At 42.5% G+C, this 24517-nt stretch overlaps 1 protein-coding gene across 2 annotated transcripts in view; it reads left to right on the forward strand.

Moving 5' to 3' along the window:
• Positions 1–17161, forward strand: part of AMPH (amphiphysin) — a 299854-nt gene extending 282693 nt beyond the window's left edge. For both annotated transcript variants that reach the window (XM_021703692.1, XM_021703694.1), the window contains 3 exons: positions 1458–1700; positions 3652–3753; positions 17054–17161. In XM_021703692.1, the coding sequence (XP_021559367.1) occupies positions 1458–1700; positions 3652–3753; positions 17054–17161 (453 nt within the window). The remainder of the gene's footprint in view (positions 1–1457; positions 1701–3651; positions 3754–17053) is intronic.
• The last annotated feature ends 7356 nt before the right edge of the window (positions 17162–24517 follow it).

A 24517-nucleotide genomic window follows, 5' to 3' on the forward strand; every position in this document is an offset into this window, starting at 1 on the left:
TGCTTTGCCCAGTGGCAGGCACACGGGGAGAACCCAATATTAGTAGTTACATCCTATCATTAGTAGTAGTATTTTGGGATTGTTGTTATCACCAAAGCGCCCCAAATTCACCATTAGGAAGCTCCTTTCAGCAAAAGCCCATTCCTGTTGGCACGTTCAGGAGGCCAACAGGTCATTAAATACATACATGAAGTCGATGGACTAGCCCCAGCTCCTCACTTCTTCAGAGAAGTGTTTGTTCAAAGTCCACAAATCCATATAATCCATGATGTGGGGGGCACACAGCAAGGGCAGGTCTTCTAAAGTGCACACTTGGTCTAGATTCCAGAAGGGTAACAATAAAAAGTGGGCTCTCGATGTGATGCTCTCCTTTGTCCTGATTAGTTTACTCATAAGAAATTTCCCCCAGATCTCTCCAGGGTTACTCAAAGCTTGAAACTAAATGATCCCTTTCATCCCACTAGAAAAACAGCAGGTAGTATTGGTATTTGGAGAAATAACTTAAAAATATGTGCCATTTGTTCATGAGATTTTTCTTGTCACAACGCCAGAAGTGTTTTTGTATTATATTGTTAGACTTGTTGAAAAAGTGTATTATTTTCTCCAAATTGAAGAATGGAAGTGCTTAAGCCCACTGATATCTAAGGGAATCGAGAACTTGATCTGGAAGGCAATAAACATCTCCAGGCTTCCATTATGCTAGTGAAATTCGTCTCCTCTCGCATCTTTGTTACAAAATAAAAGGGAGATCTTGATCCTTTGGTTCTGCTTCCCGCCCCCCCGCCCGCCCCCCAGTGTAGAGTCCTCGGAGGAGTGGTTGGTGGGAACTGTCATCCCTCCAGCTCTAACTGCAGTGTGGGCTCTGATAATCAGCAAACAAAACAGACCTGGATTTGCTCCAAACACCAGCCAGATCTGTACAAACAATACAGTTGCAGGCTAGTCAGGAGTCGCGTGGGTCTCTGGGAGAAAAGCAATCACAGGAGGTTAAATGTCAGCTTCAAACAGTGTTAGTATTCAGTGGGACAAGAGTGGACCACGGCAAAAATGAGGCCATTCTTGGGACCGTATGACGTTCCCCTTCAGGATGGTCTCCACAGCGCCACACGACCCCCCCCCCCCCCCAGTCTCCTATGCCTTTTCCCAATTTCCATAGAAACCCGCTCTTCGCAAATGGCCTGACTGCTCAAGGATCCGGAAATTAATCCCACTAAGGGTTTCTGTCTCAGGAGAGCGAAGAAGGTGACCATGTCAGGAGGAAGGTCCTGCAAGGCTTGAGGCCCAAAGGATTGGGCCACGTTTGGGGAACGGCGGGCATTTTGTGGAATGGGGGAGGTGGGGAACGTGGGAGCCAAGGAGGGTGCGTCAGGGACGGAAGCAGTGCACAGCGCGCCCGAGGACGTAGAAGTCTTTCTTCCCAGCCCCTGCTCAGCACCGCCACATTTTTCTCCCTCCAGGAGAAGGTCATCCCTTCAGTCGTCATAGAGCCCGCCTCCAACAATGAAGGGGAAGGAGACCACGAAGCCCCCGCAGGTGAAGAGTCGGTGGAGACCCCCGATGCCGCGGCTCTTCCGGGCCCCGCCGGTGAGCTGCCAGAGCTGCCTGCAGAGCCCGAGGTGGGCCAGGACTCCCAGCCACTGCCCTCCGCTCCATCTGCAAGCGAGGCGGCTCAGGAAGTGCCTCCCGGCTTCCTCTACAAGGTCTTGTCATTTTGTCTTGTTTTAATCTGGGAGCCATTCGTCCTTCCTTGGCTTTGAGACCCCTTTGCTGGAACTTTTGGTTTTCGGATGTTTCTGTTTGCATTTTGCGATACATATTCTTTCTCAGTACTGCTTTCCCCACGTCACAGGGTAAAATGATAGGATTTCCCGGCTGCTGGACAAGCAGAAACGACAGTAATTACTTTTCATTTTTCTGCAATCCATAGTTAAAGATTGTCACAGGACAAATGATATGCCCCTTGGTAGAATGGGTGAATCCCCCCACCCCACCCCCTGTGTGCCCTCCCGTGCTTCTCTCCCAGCCCTGTTGAGTCCCTCCAGCCCTGGGCTCAGACCAGGGCTTTGAAATCCTCCATGAATGCATCTGCTTGGGGCTGGATTATACACCAGCCTGCCTGGACGCACCCCGGCTTCCCTCCCTAACTGCAGTGTGGCCTGAGGAACGTCACTCCTCTCTCTGTGAATTGGGGAATAAGATTGTCATTTCCAGCTCTGACATTTTATGATTCTATATAAAAAAAATACACATTTTAATAGCCAATCACTTAATCTCAGGGGGTAGGGCTGAGGAGAGGGACATGGAGAAATAAACCCTCCATGACTGAGTAGTTGCTCAAGCGGGGTGAGTACCTGGGTCATTATATTATTTTTCCTGCTTTTGTTTCTCAGAATTTTTTATGATTAAATTTTAAAGAAATCTTTCAAAAAAAGGAGAAAAAGGGTAGGGGGAGAGGACAGGTATTGTTTAAGGGTATAAAGTCACAGTGAGTAGTAGATAAGCCCTAGAGATCTAATGCACAGCATGGTGTATATAGACAACAACATTGCATCATAATCATCAAATTTGCTCAGAGACTAGATCTTAATTATCCTAGCACTAGAAACAAATGCCAATTACATAACGTGATAGAGGGGCTCAGTATTGCTATAAGGGCATCCTACTACAGTATCCAAATGTATCAAATTAGCATGCTGTACACTTTAAATGTGCACAATATATGTCAAATTTATTTCGATTTTTAAATTTTATTTATTTATTTAAGTAATCTCTATACCCAACTTGGGGCTCAGACTCACAACCCCAAGATCAAGAGTCGCATGCTCTTCCATCTAAGCCAGCCAGGCACTCCAAATATATTTCAACGTAAAAAAAAAAAGAGAGAAAGAAAAGAAACAGATTGGCATGGTTTAAAAGTTAAGATAGGAAGTTTTTAAAGAAATGATCACAGGGTTTAATTAAGTAGTAATTCCCATAAAATATGGGAAGTGATTTTTCCCATTATTTTTTTAAATGTTACATGTACTATTTTATTTAATTGTAATTGTAATTTTATTGGTGGGAGGAGTCAGGGGAGCAGCAGAGAGAGAGGGAGAGAGAATCTTAAGCAGGCTTCACGCTCAGTGTGAAGCCCAGCCTCGGGCTCGATCTCACTACCCTGAGATCATGACCTGAGAGCCAAAATCAAGAGTCTGATGCTTAACCAACTGTGCCACCCAGGTGCCCCTGATTTTTCCAATTATTAATTATTCAACAGAAGTGAGGTTAGAGGAACTTTCCACTAGGCATTATTAGTTCAAGTTTAAAAACAAAAAATAATAAAACATCAGTGATAATAAAATGAAAATATCTAACAAAAATATGACGAATTAGAATTTAATTAATGCACTACATGTCAACTCTTGCTGAGGCATTGCATTACTAAACGTACAAATTGTCTTAATATCAGTCTTCAAGAATTGGATGTTTTAAGTAAACAGGACTTCGTTTCTATGATTAGAGGTCTTCTTCCTTGGGGTATGCTGGGATCATTGTCTTTACCTAGCTTGGAGAGCCTTCTACAAGTACCTGCTGATAATCTGGCTGGGAGACTTCAATGTTACATTTCCTTTTCTTTTTAAAATTAGTAAATTCTTTAAAAATCTTTTGCAGGTGGAAACACTGCATGATTTTGAAGCAGCAAATTCTGATGAACTTACCTTACAAAGGGGTGACGTGGTGTTGGTGGTCCCCTCAGATTCAGAAGCTGACCAGGTAAAGAGTGAGATTGAAAGGTTCTACGGACTATGTTGTAGTTTTTTTTTTTTTTTCTGAGGGTCACTGGGACACAGTGACTAACTGAAGACATTTCTATTTTCTGAAATGCTTCAAGGCAGCTCTGAAAAGGGTTTAGGGCTTATGAGCACAGGACATGGCTAACTGTAGCTTTTTAGGACACCTCTTTTGGGATACTGTTATATTGTTTCTTAATAGATGACCATTTCTTACTTTACATCCACTTTCTAGGGATATTGTCTCTGAAACATCAGTCTTTAGGGAATATAACCACTATCCATGTGCACTCAAAATCCCCCTTTTTAAAAAAATTTTATGTTATTATGTTATGTTATTATGTTATGTTATGGGTATTAAGGAGAGCACGTACTGCATGGAGCACTGGCTGTTATATGAAAACAATGAATCATGGATCACTACATCAAAAACTAATGATGTATTGTATGGTCAAAATCCCTCTTAAAAGTAGTTGCCTCTAGGGGTATAGAGACTGACCAGGAAGGAACATGAGGGAACGTTCTGGGGATGGAAATGTTTTCTATCTGAATAGGGATGTGGATTACATGTGTGTATGCATTTGTCAGAACTCACTAAACTGTACACCTAAATGATGTTTGCATTACCCAGGATTTAAATTATACCTTAATTTTTTTTGGCTTTTTCCTTTTTTAAAAAATTTTTTATTGTTATGTTAATCACCATACATTACATCATTAGTTTTTGATGTAGTGTTCCATGATTCATTGTTTGTGCATAACACCCAGTGCTCCATGCAGAACGTGCCCTTTTTAATACCCATCACCAGACTAACCCATCCTCACACCCCCTCACCTCTAGAATCCTCAGTTTGTTTCTCAGAGTCCATCGTCTCTCATGGTTCATCTCCCCCTCCGATTTCGCCCCCTTCATTCTTCCCCTCCTGCTATCTTCTTCTTCTTTTTCTTAACATATATTGCATTATTTGTTTCAGAGGTACAGATCTGTGATTCAACAGTCTTGCACAATTCACAGCTCTCACCATAGCACATACCCTCCCCAATGTCTATCACCCAGCCACCCCATCCCTCCCACCGCACCCCCCACTCCAGCAACCCTCAGTTTGTTTCCTGAGATTAAGAATTCCTCATATAGTGAGGTCATATGATACATGTCTTTCTCTGATTGATTTATTTCGCTCAGCATAACACTCTCCAGTTCCATCCACATCATTGCAAATGGCAAGCTCTTGTTCCTTTTGATGGCTGCATAATATTCCTTGTATATATATACCACATCTTCTTTATCCATTCATCTGTCAATGGACATCTTGGCTCTTTCCACAGTTTGGCTATTGTGGACATTGCTGCTATAAACATCGGTAGCACGTACCCCTTCAGATCTCTACATTTGTATCTTTGGGGTAAATACCCAGTAGTGCAATTGCTGGGTCAGATGGTAGTTCTATCTTCAACTTTTTGAGGAACCTCCATACTGTTTTCCAGAGTGGTTGCACCAGCTTGCATTCGCACCAACAGCGTAGGAGGGTTCCCCTTTCTCCGCATCCCCGCCAACATCTGTCATTTCCTGACTTGTTAATTTTTGCCATTCTGACTGGTGTGAGGTGGTATATCTCATTGAGGTTTTGATTTGGATTTCCCTGATGCCGAGCAATGTTGAGCACTTTTTCATGTGTCTGTTGGCCATTTGGATGTCTTCTTTGGAAAAATGTCTGTTCATGTCTTCTGCCCATTTCTTGATTGGATTTTTTCTTCTTTGGGTGTTGAGTTTGATAAGTTCTTTATAGATTTTTGATAGCAGCCCTTTATCTGATATGTCATTGGCAAATATCTTCTCCCAGCAAATATCTTCTCCCACTCTGTCGGTTGTCTTTTGGTTTTGTTGACTGTTTCTTTTGCTGTGCAAAAGCTTTTTATCTTGATGAAGTCCCAATAGTTCATTTTGCCCTTGCTTCCCTTGCCTTTGGCGATGTTTCTAGGAAGAAGTTGCTGCAGCAGAGGTCCCAGAGGTTTCTGCCTGTGTTCTCCTTTAGGATTTTGATGGACTCCTGTCTCACATTGAGGTCTTTCAACCATTTGGAGTCTATTTTTGTGTGTGGTGTAAGGACTGGTCCAGTTTCATTCTTCTGCATGTGGCTGTCCAATTTTCCCAACACCGTTTGTTGAAGAGACTGTCTTTTTTCCATTGGACATTCTTTCCTGCTTTGTGGAAGATGAGTTGATCATAGAGTTGAGGGTCCATTTGTGGGCTCTCTATTCTGTTCCATTGATCTATGTGTCTGTTTTTGTGCCAGTACCATACTGTCTTGATGATGACAGCTTTGTAATAGAGCTGGAAGTCCGGAATTGTGATGCTGCCAGCTTTGCTTTTCTTTTTCAACATTCCTCTGGCTATTCGGGGTCTTTTCTGGTTCCATACAAATTTTAGGATTATTTGTTCCATTTCTTTGAAAAAAGTGGATGGTATTTTGATGGGGATTGCATTGAATGTGTAGATTGCTCTAGGTAGCATTGACATCTTCACAATATTTGTTCTTCCAATCCATGAGCATGGAACTTTTTTCCATTTCTTTGTGTCTTCCTCAATTTCTTTCATGAGTATTTTATAGTTTTCTGAGTACAGATCCTTTGCCTCTTTGGTTAGATTTATTCCTAGGTATCTTATGGTTTTGGGTGCAATTGTAAATGGGATCGACTCCTTAATTTCTCTTTCTTCTGTCTTGTTGTTGGTGTATAGGAATGCCACTGATTTCTGTGCATTGATTTTATATCCTGCCACTTTACTGAATTCCTGCATGAGTTCTAGCAGTTTTGGGGTGGAATCTTTTGGGTTTTCCACATAAAGTATCATATCATCTGCAAAGAGTGAGAGCTTGACTTCTTTGCCGATTTGTATGCCTTTTATTTCTTTTTGTTGTCTGATTGCTGTGGCTAGGACTTCTAATACTATGCTGAATAGCAGTGGTGATAGTGGACATCCCTGCCGCATTCCTGACCTTAGGGGGAAAGCTCTCAGTTTTTCCCCATTGAGAATGATATTCGCTGTAGGTTTTTCATAGATGGCTTTTATGATATTGAGGTATGTACCCTCTATCCCTATACTCTGAAGAGTTTTGATCAAGAAAGGATGCTATACTTTGTCAAATGCTTTTTCTGCATCTATTGAGAGGATCATATGATTCTTGTTCTTTCTTTTGTTAATGTATTGTATCACGTTGATTGATTTGCGGATGTTGAACCAACCTTGCAGCCCAGGGATAAATCCCACTTGGTCGTGGTGAATAATTCTTTTAATGGACTGTTGGATCCTATTGGCTAGTATTTGGGTGAGAATTTTTGCATCCATGTTCATCAGGGATATTGGTCTGTAATTCTCCTTTTTGATGGGGTCTTTGTCTGGTTTGGGGATCAAGGTAATGCTGGCCTCATAAAATGAGTTGGGAAGTTTTCCTTCCATTTCTATTTTTTGGAACAGTTTCAGAAGAATAGATATCAATTCTTCTTGAAATGTTTGGTAGAATTCCCCTGGGAAACCATCTGGCCCTGGGTTTTTGTTTGTTGGGAGATTTTTGATGACTGCTTCAATTTCCTTAGTGGTTATAGGTCTGTTCAGGTTTTTCATTTCTTCCTGGTTCAGTTTTGGTAGTTGATGTATCTCTAGGAATGCATCCATTTCTTCCAGATGATCTAATTTGCTGGCATAGAGTTGCTCATCATATGTTCTTATAATTGTTTGTATTTCTTTGGTGTTGGTTGTGATCTCTCCTCTTTCATTCATGATTTTATTTACTTGGGTCATTTCTCTTCTCTTTTTGATAAGTCTGGCCAGGGGTTTATCAATCTTGTTAATTCTTTCAAAGAACCAGCTCCTAGTTTCATTGATCTGTTCTACTGTTCTTTTGGTTTCTATTTCATTGAGTTCTGCTCTGATCTTTATAATTTCTCTTCTCCTGCTGGGTTTAGGCTTTATTTGCTGTTCTTTCTCCAGCTCCTTTAGGTGTAGGGTTAGGTTGTGTACTTGAGACCTTTTTTGTTTCTTGAGAAAGGCTTGTATTGCTATATATTTTCCTCTTAGGACTGCCTTTGCTGCATCCCAAAGATTTTGAACAGTTGTGTTTTCATTTTCATTGGTTTCCATGAATTTTTTTAATTCTTCTTTAATTTCCTGGTTGACCCATTCATTCTTTAGTAGCATGCTCTTTAGCCTCCGTGTATTTGAGTTCTTTCCGACTTTCGTCTTGTGATTGAGTTCCAGTTTCAAAGCATTGTGGTCTGAAAATAGGCAGGGAATGATCCCAATCTTTTGGTACCGGTTGAGACCTGATTTATGACCTAGGATGTGATCTATTCTGGAGAATGTTCCATGGGCACTAGAGAAGAATGTGTATTCTGTTGCTTTGGGATGGAATGTTCTGAATATGTCTGTGAAGTCCATTTGGTCCAGTGTGTCATTTAAAGTCTTTATTTCCTTGTTGATCTTTTGCTTAGAGGATCTCTCCATCTCAGTGAGGGGGTTTTTAAAGTCCCCCACTATTATTGTATTGTTGACAATGTGTTTCTTTGCTTTTGTTATTAATTGGTGCTCCCATGTTAGGGGTATAGATATTTACAATTGTTAGATCTTCTTGTTGGATAGACCCTTTAAGTAGGATATAATGTCCTTCCTCATCTCTTATTACAGTCTTTGGTTTAAAATCTAATTTGTCTGATATAAGGATTGCCACCCCAGCTTTCTTTTGGTGTCCATTAGCATGGTAAACGGTTTTCCACCCCTTCACTTTCAATCTGGGCGTGTCTTTGGGTCTAAAATGAGTCTCTTGCAGACAGCATATCGATGGGTCTTGTTTTTTAATCCAGTCTGATAGCCTGTGTCTTTTGATTGGGGCATTTAGCCCATTTACATTCAGGGTAACTATTAAAAGATATGAATTTAGTGCCATTGTATTGCCTGTAAGGTGACTGTTACTGAATATTGTCTGTGTTCCTTTCTGGTCTATGTTGCTTTTAGGCTCTCTCTTTGCTTAGAGGACCCCTTTCAAGATTTCTTGTAGGGCTGGTTTCGTGTTTGCAAATTCCTTCAGTTTTTGTTTGTCCTGGAAGCTTTTTCTCTCTCCTTCTATTTTCAGTGACAGCCTAGCTGGATATAGTATTCTTGGCTGCATGTTTTTCCCATTTAGTGCTCTGAATAGATCATGCCAGTCCTTTCTGGCCTGCCAGGTGTCTGTGGATAGGTCTGTTGCCAATCTAATGTTTATACCATTGTAGGTTACAAATTTCTTCTCCCGAGTTGCTTTCAGTTTTTCTCATTGTCTCTGAGACTTGTAAGTTTTACTATTAGATGTCGGGGTGTTGACCTATTCTTATTGATTTTGAAAGGGGTTCTCTGTGCTTCCTGGATTTGACGCCTGTTTCCTTCCCCAGATTAGGGAAGTTCTCTGCTATAATTTGCTCCAATATACCTTCTGTCCCTCTCTCTCTTTCTTCTTCTTCTGGGATCCCCATTATTCTAATGTTGTTTCGTCTTATGGTATCGCTTATCTCTCGAATTCTGCCCTCGTGATCCAGTAGTTGTTTATCTCTCTTTTTCTCAGCTTCTTTATTTTCCATCATTTGGTCTTCTATCTCACTGATTCTCTCTTCTGCCTCATTTATCCTGGCAGTTAGCACCCCCATTTTTTATTGCACCTCATTAATAGCCTTTTTGATTTTGACTTGGTTAGATTTTAGTTCCTTTATTTCTAGAAAGGGTTTCTCTAATATCTTTCATGCTTTTTTCAAGCCCAGCTAGTATCTTTAAAGTGATGATTCTGAACTCTAGACCCGACATCATACTAAGGTCTGTATTGAGTAGGTCCCTGGCAGTCGGTAGTACCTCTTGTTCTTTTTGTTGAGTTGATTTTTTCCGTCTTGTCATTTTGTGCAGAGGAGAATAGATGAATGAGAGAACAAAATGCTAACAGGGTAACAACGTCCCCAGAAAATATACTCTAAACAAATCAGAAAAGACCTGAAGCCAGGGGAAAAGAAAGGGAAAGAATAAAAAAGAAAAAGAAAAAGATAAAAACAAACAAAAACAGAACAAAACAAAAAAAAACAGAGTATGATCAAATATGATCAGGCTGGTGCACAGATCAGTGCCACACACTAGATTTGGGGTGTATTTTGGTCTTTTAGAAGAAAGTGCCTCCCAAAATTTTAAAGAAAAAAAAACTTATATATGTACAAAAATAAGGGTTGATATGATGAAGGGATGGAATATGACTGTAAAGATGGAAATTATAAGAAATTTTATAAAAGGAATTGATAAGAAGTTGTTTGAAAAAAGAAAGAAGAGCATTAAAAAAAAAAAGGGAGAGAATGTGATCAGGCAGGAGAGTAGAACAAAACCATACACTAGAGATTTAGGGTATATTTTGATCTGTTAGAAGAAACTATCTCAAAATTTTAAAGAGAGAACAACTTATATATATATGCCAAAAATAAGGGTAACTACTACGAAGGGATAGAATATGACTCTAAAAATGAAAAATAAAAAATGTTTTTTAAAAAAGGGATTGATAAGATGTTGGTTGAAAAAGGGAAAAAGGAAAATTCAAAAAAAAAAGACAGTTAAAAAAAATTAATTTGGGGGCTCCTGGGTGGCTCAGTTGGTTAAGCGACTGCCTTCGGCTCAGGTCATGATCCTGGAGTCCCTGGATCGAGTCCCGCATTGGACTCCCTGCTCGGCAGGGAGTCTGCTTCTCCCTCTGACCCTCCCCCCTCTCATGTACTCACTCTCTCTCATTCTCTCTCTCAAATAAATAAATAAAATCTTTAAAAAAAAATTAACTTTGAAAGACTAAAGAATCATGGTAAAAAAGCCATGGATTCTATGTATTCCCCTAGCGCTGGAGTTCTGCCGTTCTCATTGATTGGTAAACTTGGTCTTGGCTGGCTGTTCTTGCTGATCTTCTGGGGGAGGGGCCTGTTGCTGTGGTTCCCAAATGCCTTTGCTGGAGATGGAATTGCCCCGCCCTTGCTGGTCCAGGCTAAGTAATCTGCTCGGGTTTGCTCTCGGGAGCTTTTGTTCCCTGCAAGCTTTCCGTACAGCTTTGGAGGACGAGAGTGAAAATGGCGGCCTCCCAGTCTCCGCCCCAGAGGACCCAAGAACTCGGGGCCCCACTCCCAGCACACCCCCAGAGAAAAGCCGTCAGTCACTCCCGTCTCCCTGGTCTCCGGCCTCACTCCGTGCTCACCCAGCCTGTGAACAAGCATGTCTGTCTCTGGCTCCTGACCCCGTGTGGAGTCTCCAAACCCAGCAGATCCCTGCAGTGTGCTCCCGCACCTCTCCTCCCGGGGGAGGAAGGGGAGTCACCCCAGATCTGCCGCTTGTTGGGTCACTACTGGAGGAGCAGTGGCCCGACTGTGCCGCGGATCACGGTTTATGGCAACCCCGAGCTGAGAGCCCGCGCCTGGGCTCCGTCTCTGTAGCCGGCTTCCCCGCTCCGATACCTGGGAGCTCTGCCGCACTCAGGCACCCCCGGTCTTTCTGTAACCCCGAGGGTCCTGAGACCACAGTGTCCCAACGAGGGTTCCACCCCCGCTTAGCCATGGAGCGACATCCGTCAGCAGGGCAGACTTCTAAAAGTTCTGATTTTTTGCTCTGCTCCTCTGTCACTTGCCAGTAGCAGCTGATGGAGGCCCCTCCCCACGCCATTTATCTTCCCGAATATCACCTCGGATTCACTTCTCTGCACGTCTTACCTTCCAGAAAGTGGTCACTTTTCTGTCCAGAGAGTTGTTGGTGTTCTTTTCTTCGATTTCCTGTTGAGTTTGTAGGTGTTCAGAATGGTTTGATCCCCATCCAGCTGAATTCCTGAGACCAGACGAAATCCAGGTCTCCTACTCCTTCGCCATCTTGCTCCACCCCTCTATACCTCAATTTTGAAAGATTCTTAAAATAAATCACCTTTGAGCATAGTGTTCTGATGTGAAGATGCTGAGAATTCCATTTTGTTCTTTGTTCTTATTCGTAGGATTTGTGAGTCCCTAAATCGTATGCAAAATATGTAAATGTGCCTATTAACATGTTTTCCTGGAGAGAAGAGCTCTAATCTCTATAATATTCTCAAGGATATTTCTTTAAGAAATCTTCCCCAAAATATAAGGTCACACTACCTTAGAGGTTAAGGTTTCCCTTGACCCCACATTTCGTTCTTTCTCTTGATAGTACATTTAAAAGATAGAGCAGGTGCTGGGTGAAACGAAGTCTCTACCACAATAAAATTCAATTAGAGATCGATAACAATATAGCTTTAAAAGCTCTAAATATTTAAAAAATTTAAAAATATCCTTCTAAATAATCTGGACCAAAGAAATCACAGTGTAAATTAAAAAAAATATTTCCTAGTGATCATCAGTTTCTAAGTTTTTAGTCCAAGGAGATAAAAAAAATAGATCCAATTAAGTACAAAGCACATGGGAGGAAGAAATGATAAAAATAAATGCACAAACGATTGCACTAAAAAGACGCACAATGGAGAAAACTAATAAGTCCAAAAGTTAGTTCTTTGAAAGAATTAATGAAATTGTTAAAGTCTCAGATGTACTCTTCAAAGCAAAAAGTGACAAAGCATTAATTACTAGTATCAGGCAAAAGTGGTTACATATCTAAAAATCATTAAAAACTCCATTATGGGGTGCCTGGGTGGCTCAGTTGTTAGACATCTGCCTTCGGCTCAGGTCATGATCCCAGGGTCCTGGGATCGAGCCCCGCATCGGACTCCCGGCTCCATGAGAAGCTTGCTTTTCCCTCTCCCACTCCCCCCTGCTTGTGTTCCCTGTCTCGCTGTGTCTCTCTCTGTCAAATAAATAAATAAAATCTTAAAAAAAAAAAAAACTCCATTATATAAACTAATATTTTTCACATTAACCAAAAGTTATCTTTTAAAGAAATTAAGAGGAAAAAACTAGTCTTATGTCTACCAACGTGTTTACCCGTTCCTGTGCTCTTCCTGGTTCTTCCTACAGATCTGAGTTTCCATCTGGTCTCATGTCTTTCCGCCTGAAAAATTTTCCTCATTTCTTTTTTTTTTTTAAATACTGTTTTTCAGAGTGCCTTTTCTTTTTCCTTCTTGCTTTTTTTTTTTTTTAAGATTTTATTTTTAAGTAATCTCTACACCCAATGTGGGGCTCAAACTCACAACCCTGAGATCAAGAGTCCCATGCTCTGAGCCGGCCAGGTGCCCCTGCCTGAAAACAATTTTTTTCTTTCTTTTTTTTGTTTTTAAGATTTTATTTATTTATTTGAGAGAGAGAGCATGAGCATCGGGAGGGGCAGAAGGAGAGGGAGAACCCAGTGTGGAGCTTGATCCGAGGACCCTCAGATCGTGACCTGAGCCAAAGGCAGATGCTTAACCAACGGAGCCACCCAGGCACCCGAAAAATTTTCTTTACTAATTTCTATAGTGCTAATCTGCTGGCAATAAATACTCTCAGCTTCTGTTTGTCTGAAAATCTCTTTATTCATCTTAATTTTTTAAAGATCTTTTCCCAAGAGAAAAAATTCTGAGTTGACTTTTTTTCTTTCAACTCTTTAAAGATGTTCCATTGTTTTCTGTTTTCTGCTCTTTCTGACTAGAAATCAGCTGCCATTTGTTTACTGTTGTTTCTGGGTATCCAATGTGCCTTTTTCCCTGACTGCTTTTAAGAATTTCTCTGTATCTTTGGTTTTTATAGGTTCAGTATAATGTGCTTAGGTCTTGTGTTTTTTTGTAGTTTTCATGCTTGGGGTTCACTGAGGTGCTTAGATTTGTAACCTGATGTTTTTCATTACATTTGGAAGACTTCTGGCTAATTTTTCTTAAATTCTTTGCTGCCTCATTCTCTTTTTCCTCTTTTTGTGATTCTCTAATTATACATCTGTTGGACTTCTCGATGTCTAAGACTGTTCCTTTTATGCACTATGTATTTCTTTCTGGTACTCACGTTGGATCATTTTTATTGGTTTGTCTTCAAGTACAGTGGCCCTTTCTTCTGCTACTTTAAAATTGGTTGTGAAGCTTATCCAGTGTCTTTTTCATTTCAGATGCTATATATATACAGTTCTGTAATGTTCGTGTGTTTTCTTTTGTTTTTTTAAATTTACTCGCCATTTCTTTCATGAGATTTCCCATCTATTCTTTCATTATTGCCACTTTCAGTGTTAGGTACTTGTACATATTTGCAATAGCTACATTAATTTTCTACTGCTAATTCCAAAAAACTAATTCATCTCAGCACACATTTATATCAGTTGCCTTTTGTCTGCAGGGGATATGTTCCTTTTTTTCTCATATCTAGTAATTTTTTTACTGATATTGGACACATTGCAGAGTCTGGATTCCATCTTCTGTTTCTGAAGCTTGTTTCTTTTTCCCCCTAGCAGATATGGAAGTTACTAGATAATTAACTTAAATTCATGGATGTTTTGTCTTATACTTTGTTAGGATGATTCTGTTTCAATTTTGCCTTTACTTTTAGGATGAATTCTTAGTCCTGAGTCATCTTTTACTTCCAAGGATGGCCCTTCTGGGATATCAGGAGAAATCCTGAAGGGTTGACCAAGCCTCCTAACTTGGTGGGAGTCAGACTCTAAACTCTGCCTCCCCTCCAAGGCTTAAATTTCCCCTTGGCTGTTCTGCCTGCCTCCTGTTGCTTTCTCCCAGACTCCTTGGGGGAGCCCCTGTATATTCACAGCTTGTGGGGGTAGGGTAATTCAGGATTTTAGGGAAGTTTCTCTGCATATTTGGTAAACTACCACTGTACATCTCTTCTTTTCAAAATATCCCCCTTAAAAATACAGCTGCTCAGGGTGCCTGGGTTTAAGCATCCGACTCTTGATTTCAGCACAGGTCATGATCTCAGTGTCATGAGATTGAGCCCCATGTGCTAGGTGTGGAGTCTGCGTAAGATTCTCTCTCTTCCTCCCTCTGTCCCTCCCCTTGCTCGTGCTTTCTCTCTCTAATAAATAAATAAAATTAAAAAACATACAGCTGCTCTGGATGCCCTCCACTCTTCCTTTGAATGCCCTGCATCACTCAGACTGAGGATAATACTCAAGGGAAAGCTGTATTAGTATTAGCACGGATCTCATTCACTGCAATTTCCTACTTTCAGGAGTTAAATATTCTCTAATTTTTTTAAAGATTTTTTATTTATTTATTTGACAGAGAGAGAGAGATAGCAAGTAGGTGGAGTGGGAGAGGGAGAAACAGGCTTCCTGCTGAGCAGGAAGCCCAATGTGGGGCTTGATCCCAGGACCCTGGGATCATGACCTGAGTCAAAGGCAGACGCTTGATGACTGATCCACCCAGGCGCCCCTATTCTCTAATTTTTGCCTGCTTTTGGTCACTGCCAGTGCCTTCAAATAGTTGTTAAATATGTCCACCTTGTTATTTGTAACAATCCCATTATATAACTTTCTATGTTATATATTTTATAAGTCATTTCTATATATAAATAGTTGCATATATGTACACATGTGTATATATAGATGTGTAGTTATGTATATGTAGATATATAGTTATTCTAGTGTTTATAAGTGTTCTGTGCAGAAGCACTTATCTGATACAAGCAATTTTGCCATTGCCAGAACTGTAAGTCTTTCGTCTACTACATATTTTAAGCAGTTAACATTTAATTTTCCCTATTTGCCTCAGCTAGAGATTGATATTGGCTAATATTTTTCACTTTACTATATAATTATATTTCAGAATATACATGTTAGAATATATCTTGATTCTGAGTTTGTGCCAGTTCTTAACTTTTTTTCTTTATGGAAACAATTTTAAAATGCATGACTCTGCTTGGCTCCATTAGATTTTTCCCTCATTGTAAATAAAGTCAAATATAGACATATGTGGGGGGAAATACGGCCTTTTAGATGCTGCTGGAGATTCAGAAAAAAATGAGTTATCATCTCTTGCTTTAAGTATAACTTCGCCCTTCATGTATATCACGTCATAATTTTAAAGAGGACACTCTTCCTCCTAGCCAGGATATTATCAGTCATTTTATTGAGTCATCTTTTTCCCTGGGTTTTCTTTTTCTGCCTTCAAAAATTGGCCTGTCTAAATGCTTATATTGCTTGTCTGTATAGCAGCATTAATTTATAGTCTCGGATTACATCAGAAGGGAATGTATTCAACTTCTTTATTTAATTTTGGAGACCTCATTTTATCTGATGTACTTGAACTCTGTTGGGAATTGCTTCAGATTAAATCTGGCCATCCCTCATCCTAAGTGGATCTCTTTCGTGGACTGGTTAACATAATCAAGACAAGTCATCTCCCGCTAGTTTTTGCATCATACAGTCTGTATGTTTCATGCTGTTTCTTCCACTCAGCCTTTTCCAACCAGACTCTGCTTATCTGCGAGAGGCCAAGGGCAAATAGCAGCCTCCATTCTCCGTTTTATGTATCATCTCTCGAGCTAAATGGCCATACATGGTGGCTTCTGTTTCCTTTCTGTGGCTAAATGTCTTTGTTTTTATGATGGTACTCCTATAAGACAGACCAATGTTTAGGAGGAATAGTTGATAAAAAATACATAAAGAATATATGAATGTTTCCAGCAAGAATGCCATGACAACAAACTGCTTCGTAGTTCATATAAACTTGAAAAATGAAATACTATAACAGCAACAACAGACAGAATGGCAAGAGCAGGTATCCAGATGTAGCAGCTATTATTTGATAAGCCTTGTGTATGCTGGTTTATTTGGGTCACATGATGTGAGCTGAGGGTACAGAGTTCTTTCCTATAAGCGAGTGTTCGGGATGGAATACGAGACCTCCCATGGCCTGGTCCACACTATATTCTGACCTGGGTCCTCATGTCACTTTTTCACTGTGACCCACAGAATAGGGAGTGTTCCTGTGCATGACATGTTTTCATGTGGTGTCCTCTCTTTGCCCTGGCTAGCATTCTAATCCTTTTCTCTTCCTTAAGAACTCATGTCATAATCCAGTTAACATCAACGAGTTGTACTTTAGACAAAATTATACTATTTGTTTTAATGTTCAGTTAGCTTTCCCAGATCCAGAAAATAAATCATTTCAAATGTTTACTGTTATTTTTTTTTTTTTTTACCTAACAGCTTATTTGGGACAAGCGCTTCCACTGACCTATCTCAGCACACTGGTTTATATATAATGTAACATCCTAGTGCAGGATCACAATGCTAAATTATTTCGTTAACTGTTGGCAGAGCAGATTTTTCCAGTAGTCCCTTGGACCTTGAGTGCCCTGTCTTTGTCTTGCAGGATGCAGGCTGGCTGGTAGGAGTGAAGGAATCAGACTGGCTTCAGTACAGAGACCTTGCCACCTACAAAGGCCTCTTTCCAGAGAACTTCACCCGGCGCCTGGATTAGGGCCAAGAATATTGTAGAAAGAGCCTCGTTATTGGGTTTTTAAACCTCCGTGAAAACCCGAAGAGTTCACTTTGCTATTATACTCTTAATGATTTACAGGTTGGTGCCAGACAAAGCTTGGAAAGATATATCAATGGAGTACGTGTGCAAAAAAAAAAAAGAGAGAGAGAGAGAAAAGTAAATTACAGATAAAGTCCTCACTGGTTCCCACGTTATGCATAAAAGGTTTCTTTGTGCTTTGTCCAAGCTGTGGAGACTCTTGTACTTGATCCCCTCCCACCATTTTCAAAGTAGCTTTCTCCAGACCAGAACCTTCATTTCTGAGCACCACGTGTGTGGTTCCTGAGTGCCTGCCCTGTGGAAGACGTAATGAATTATCCTGTAGTACGAGATTATCTCCTTCCCCTGCACAGGTGTGAGCACGCGCTCTCTCTCCCTTTCAAGCTGACTGTGTTTCAAACTCAACTGCTACACAAAAGGTTCTTTTCCAACACCTCTCTCTCTTTGTGTATATGGCCACGCAGTTCTACATGCTAGTTCCCATCACTCCTGGGTCTATGTGTATGCACAAAGCTACATATACATAGTTGTTTCCTTTCGTTCCATTGTAGTTCTTTGCCTCTCGAGTGTCCTTGATCCATACATTGCTCTTGCTCTGTCTGGCATTACAGTTGCAGTTTTGCCTTGGGGCAAAACCAGCCATCCCATTGCCAAAACAGTCGACGGTATCTGCGTTGTGTAATGTGCATTTGTCAGGATGTGATGACAGATAGCATGTCAAGGCTCCTTGTCCCTTTGGAAAAGCAGAGCCTCGTTATCTAGGGTCCAGCTGCTGAGGCTGGAGGTAAGCTAGTCGGGATGAGCAGCTCTGTAGTGTTACCTTCTGCCTTTCAAAGATTGGCTGGTTGATGGGGCATCAAAGTCCACCCCCAAAGAACACTATAAAAAAAAAAAAGCTCTTATAAATTTCCAACTCTTTATGCAACTCATCTTCCCAGATTGTCCTAAAATAAGATAGGCAATGTATGCTGTATCCACAAATCATCTGTAAGAGTTATGTTTTCAGTGCTGTGTCATTCCAAATAAACCTCTGGAAACCTCCAGCCATGACCTAATTCCTTCTGCAGAGTCATTTGTTTCGGAAACCTCGGTTCAATCGGAGGCACTCCTTGGAACAGTGTTCATTGGAGTTGTTATTTGTGCGGAAATATGCTTGTTCCTCTGGGTTGTGCCCCAGAGCCCACCTCCCTTCCCCGAAGCCCTTCCTCCCAGTCATTGCTGCACCCAGCAATGACTGCAGCACAAATAACAGCTGTGGACCGAGGCCCCTGGCAGGTGCTGGCTGTTGACCAAACGTGTGTCACTGAAAATCTGACGACCTTCATAATCAGCACTTTGCTCTCCCACCAGCTCATTTTTTGGGTCACTTTTCTTGCTGACATGTTGATGCTGTAGGTACATCAAATAGATCACCTGGAAGAGAAAAGTCAATTCACTGGGCCACTCTTCAGAGGAGAGAATTCTTAAACATCTTTCATTTGATTTACTCTTTTCTCTTTTCTGCCGGTATAATCCCGTACACAATGGAAGCTGGTCAACAATGGGCACTATTAGTCTTCTGAATTTGCTACGTGTTTCTGATTCCTGGTGCCAGTTCTCCTGGCGGATTACCTACTTTCAGGTTTCCTAACAGGGAATTAGCTGTTATTGACCCAGGATTTTTCCAGGGGCTAATTGACAGGGAAGATGGACCATCACGAATGTTCCTTTAGTGCAAGAAAATAGCAAGCACTGCCCAGTGGCATAGCTAATAGTTCAACAAATAAATTGCAGCAACGCAAGATTGATAATAGGAAGCCGCTCCTGACATTGGAGGGCATGGGAGAGTTAAAGATGAGACTGAAATTTCAGTTCTTGTGTAAAATGCACCTAATGTTCTTGAAAGATAATAGCTGCCTCTCCTAGAGCAGTTACTCTGAAATCCCTCTCACACTCCCTGCAAGTCCACAGCGCTCTCCTGGAGCACAGCTTGGCAGGACACGGTTCCTTAGTAGGTTCTACTGACACCTGTAACATTTCCAGATGAATTTAACAAGTCCTTCCAAAATGGCTGGTGCTTACTTAGTCATTTTGTCCTGGTGTAGAGCCCTTGAAAAAAATTTCAACATCAAATAATCAGATTGTTTGTTTCAGGAATTTTCAAGATCCTTGATTGTCCAAAGCACTGTAAATAAAGAGGCTGAGAGGGAGGGGTTTGGGAAAGCAGTCCTCTCCAGAAGTGTCCACAGATAGGGTGTGAGTTTTCTTTTCCACTCAATGCATTTTCTAGGGGATGGGGTTACTAGTGTGGAAGCTCTTTCCACTTCTCTCTCAGTCTGACTCAAGTTCTGAGGTCACCAAACCATCATAGGCACATTCCTTGGTCATATGGTGGCTAATCTGTAGCAATGCTTTATTCCAAATACTGGGCCTTGACCCAGCAAGCCCTACCCACGCCCACTCTTTGTGTTTTCCGATTTCTCTTTCAAACCCAGGGGCACGTGGACCTTCGAATAGTACCAAGGGCCTTCAAAGAATCATATAGAGCCAGCCTGTGGTTTTTATTGAACAGCCACCCAACTGGCATTCCCACCAATAACAGAAACAGACTCTTGTTTATTTTTTTTATTTTTAAAGATTTTATTTATTTATTGGACAGAGAGAGAGACAGCGAAAGAGGGAACACAAGCAGGGGGAGTGGGAGCAGGAGAAGCAGGTTTCCCGCCGAGCAGGGAGCCCGGTGCGGGGCTCGATCCCAGGACCCTGAGCTGAAGGCAGATGCTTAACGACTGAGCTACCCAGGCGCCCCCAGACTCTCATTTAAACCTGAGTGATGTTTATAATTGCCAAGCAAGCCCTTTCTCAATGTGGATTTTCAGTAGCATCTCAGCACAGCTCCAGCCCAGGGATGGGCACAGCTCCATGCACCATGTAGTCACACTGCTTCCTCCATGGCCTGCTCCTCCTGACACAATGGGGACAGCCTCTGAGGGAGCCAGAACACCGCCGCCGTCTCCACTGTGGCCTGTGCTGTGGGGAAACGGGGTGCCAGCCCAGAACGCTGAGCTCTCTTGTATCACATACAAAAGCCTGCGATCAGGCTGTTGGAAAACTCCCAGCAAGACCCCACGGCCCATGGCGATGGCCCGGCAAAGAAACAGCCTTGGGGAAACTGCAAAGTTTGTGAGTGATCAGTGAGGTACAGAGGCCTGCAGCTCAGTGATGATGCCACACGTGTCACGTGGCCGAACACCTGGAAGCCTTCCACACAGGCTGGTGTGCCTTCGTGGGACTCCATCGATCTTTCCAGAGGAACCCCAAGCTGCCTTCTGGTGTCTACCTGGAACCCGGCTGAGTAGCTTATAAACATGATGTGCCAGACCTTGGAGATGAGTGTCATGCATCCCCCTGCAGATGTGGCACAGCCAGTCTTCCTGGGACTCGGGTAAATGGAAGCGGACATCTGGTGGCTACGTGGAGAAGCCGGTGACCTATATTCTCTCAGCAAACCTAGGAAGTCAACAGCCATGGCTTCTATTCATCCTTTTTTTTTTTTTTTAAAGATTTTATTTATTCATTTGAGAGAGAGAGAATGAGAGAGAGGAGGGTCAGAGGGAGAGGCAGACTCCCTGCCAAGCAGGGACCCCGATGCGGGACTTGATCCCGGGACTCCAGGATCATGACCTGAGCCGAAGGCAGTCGCTTAACCAACTGAGCCACCCAGGCACCCTGGGCTTCTATTCATCCTTGACCCTGGCCTGAGTCGGACCTACTTTCTCCTTATCCTGCATGTGGCGCCCCCTGGGTCGAACCCTGGCAGCTGCTCAAGGGCAGCGGGGCTCAAGGCACACAGCAAGGTATCTGATACATTGTTCATAGAAGCCACACAGCCAGAGTAAGCTTACTAGTCCATCCAAATCGTCTGTGCCTCCTGGTTTAACTGTTTCTAATTTGCTTAACGGCAGCACATGGTGACTGTTTCGGCTTAAATGCTGATTAAGACACGACCCTTAAATCAATGCAAATTGAGAGGAAGGCCAGGTACCCTGAAGTTCTTTCGAAGGGTATCTAAACCTTCTCTTGTTTCCTAGAATCCAGCACATTCCCAGTCCCCTGGGAACTCAAGTCCAACACTCAGGGGGTCTCGTTCTGGTAGGTTGGGTCACAGCTGTGAGCTTACTTCCCTGGCACCCACCAGGGTGGGGCTGCTCTGAGTTCTGTAGGAACACTTGTTAATGCGTGGAAAGCAGGTGCAGGGCAGGAGCGTTGTGTCCAAGGACACTGCCGCCTGGCAGATGCCCTCACGTCCTCCCTGCCCTGGGGGTAAATACCATTACACTCTGTGTCCCGTGCTCTGCAGAAACCTGCCCGTGACCACCAAGTGATTTCTATGGCGTTTGATGATGCCACCAAATCTCTCCAAACCCTAAGCCCAAGAAAGCATTTTCTTGTTTTCCTGCTCTGTTCCTTCTCCGTCACCTTTACTAATTTTTCTTGCTTCTTCAGTGGGTGCTGGATGGGGGGGGCGTCGGGTGGGGCTCCATTATCCTCAGTTCCTCGGTGTGTGTTCCAGCTGTCCAGAGAATATTTCCTTTGGAGTGTCTGATTAGGACTCCCAAGACCACACGTGCATTTATTCATTAAACATTTGTCAAGCTCTTGCTCGATGTCCGTTACTGCACATGGGGACCACATTCCCTGACACATCACATCAATGAATTTCTTTGAAAATGCCACCTCAGCGCACCCCCGAGGGTCCCCCTTTCTTCAGAGCCTTGGGACTGCAAATGTGGGAGCTCCCTCCTGTGCTTCATTTGCCAGATGACAGACCCCTGCCTGTGTCTCTTCCCTCACAGAGTCATGTAATCCCTGCGACCTGATCTAGGAGTGGTCCTCATCCCTGCCAAGGAAGACCCTGATCCTTGTTGTCCCCCTGACCTCCCTGCTTCCCCTTTTCCCAGTTTGTCTGCAGTCCCCAAACTAGTTTGTAAACCCTGGTGTCAAAATGGGACCACTGTCCTCCTCCTCTCTCTCTCTCTCTCTCTCTCATACACACGTGCACTAATGATGATTTCCTGTGTTCCGTATCTAATCCCCAGGCCTCTGGTTGGCTTTCAGTGCCCTCCACATCTTCCCCAGTACTTGTCCTCTGCTTCTCTCAGAGAAGTCTCCACACTGCCCCTGCTGCCCTCCCACCGCATCTCTACACTCTGCTCACCCTGGTGCAGCCCCCCTGCCCTCTTGTCCCGCCTCCTCAATAAAGCCTTCACCAGCAGCTCACTCCTCTGCCCGCACCCATTCAGTTCTCTCATTGCATTCAGTGTAAACATGATGTAAGTTCCCCTTCACTCCCTCCACTAACTGATGAAGTCTCTGTGTTCTGAATCTGCCCCATGGACCTTATGTTCAAGTGCACCGGTTCAAATAAAGGAGAGACTGAGAGATGGATTCATTCCGAGAAGTGCAGACACGCTAATCTCAGGGTCAGTACTGGCTAAAATCTGGAACTGAATATAACAATAAATGAGAGAATGCTTTTGTGGTGTTAGAGAGGGAAAAACCTTTCTTAAATGAAACTCCAAAGTATGCAAAATGTGTGGCTGAGAAAAGTTTGACTACAAAATTGAGAAATCCTATTTAATGAAAATGCTTTAGACAAAGTTTAGACAGATGATACGTTAGCTGAGGATATTTGTAATAGCCTAAACTCACAAGGGATAAATATCTAGAAGACATAAATTCATCTTATGATCTGAATTAATTTTAATAATGTAATGCTTATATCATTTTATCTTTATTTTTATTTATAATATTAATAAATTACTGTTAATAGGAAATGTAATAATAACGAACAGTTTTATTTGCCCAACACGCTCCTAAATATTCTGCATGTAGTACATTATTAAATCTTCATGAACCTTTGAGGTAGCTGCTGATTTTCCTGTCTGCAGATGAGGAGCTGAGAAACAGCGGTAGGAGCACTGACTCCAGGGCTCACAGGCAGGACATGGGGGGCCCGGCAACAGCACAGGAGGCCTGGCTCTGCTGTGCGCTGTAGCCTCTGTGAGCCAGCCTCCCCTTTGCTGCACCTAAAGCACACGGAGAAGCTCGTCTCTGAGGGAGACACTTCATGGACACCCGGTGTAAACAGAGATCCTCAGCTTCCTCATCATCAGACAGGAGCCCAGAACCTCCTCAAACAACGTGATGCTGTGTGGGAGCCCTCAGGCTGGTAAAATCTTCGCTGTCAGGTAACAGGATGGACGGTGGTTATGGAAAACGTGGATGTGTATTTCCCGGGACCAGCAACTATGGGATCAGATTCCCGGGGAAATGCTTACTCCCAGCGTGCAGAGCTCCTGAGCTGTCGGTGACAGGCTTGCTGGTGAAGCCAGCTGGGCAGCAGTACGAGTGTCACTGTCAGTGGATGAATTAACACAGTGGCTGAGAGCAGAAAGGAGCAGTGAAGTAGGTGTACAGACAGATGGACAGAGATGGACTGACAGGAACAGTATGTCATTTGTATAAATATAAAGATGCATTATTTACAAGCAATACTCTAGTTTTACCAGGTACATAAGACACCAAACGTAACAAAATCCTTTCATTTGAGGCTGGGGAAAAGGGAAACCTGCAAGAAGAAGCTACTTACTAAAATGACCAAGCACACTGATTATACAGTTGGTAAAACAGGTTTCCTACATTGTATTTCCGGGCCCTTCCACTCACTAAGCTGATCTTTTGCTGTAATAGACTTCACTTAGCTGGGGAGCAATAAAGACTATAAGGTGTATGATATACCTGAAATGGCCAACAGAGGGTGGTAGAAGTCAGTGCAACAATGCAATCAAAATACTGTACTTTTCATGCAGGAAGCCCAGAATTCAAAACAAATGGCAAGTCTAACCAGGTGACGTTTTTGCATTCAAAGCAACAACTCAATGAGGACAGAAATTAATTCCTGACTCACAAACATCCAAGCAGGTTACGTAGGGCACAGGCTTTGAGAGCCTGGCCAACTTGAAGTGCATTCCATATGCTCTGTCTTAGCAGGACAATCTCAAGTAAGTGACTCAACCTCCCTAAGCCTCTGTGCCATCTGCAGAATGGGATGAATAACGCCTGCTTTATGCATGCAGGGAAAGAATCAATATGTACAATGTTGGATGCTCAAAGTGTATTTGATATTATTTACTGGATTGATGATTTTTGTTATGACCTTAAAAAATTAGTCTCTCACAAAAGTCAAGCAACTATTAATTGACCAGTGCTAGAAAAATTTCTACTACGTTCTGAGGTCCAGTACTGTTACCTGAA

Source organism: Neomonachus schauinslandi, chromosome 12, assembly GCF_002201575.2.
Source record: "Neomonachus schauinslandi chromosome 12, ASM220157v2, whole genome shotgun sequence".
NCBI lineage: Eukaryota > Metazoa > Chordata > Mammalia > Carnivora > Phocidae > Neomonachus > Neomonachus schauinslandi.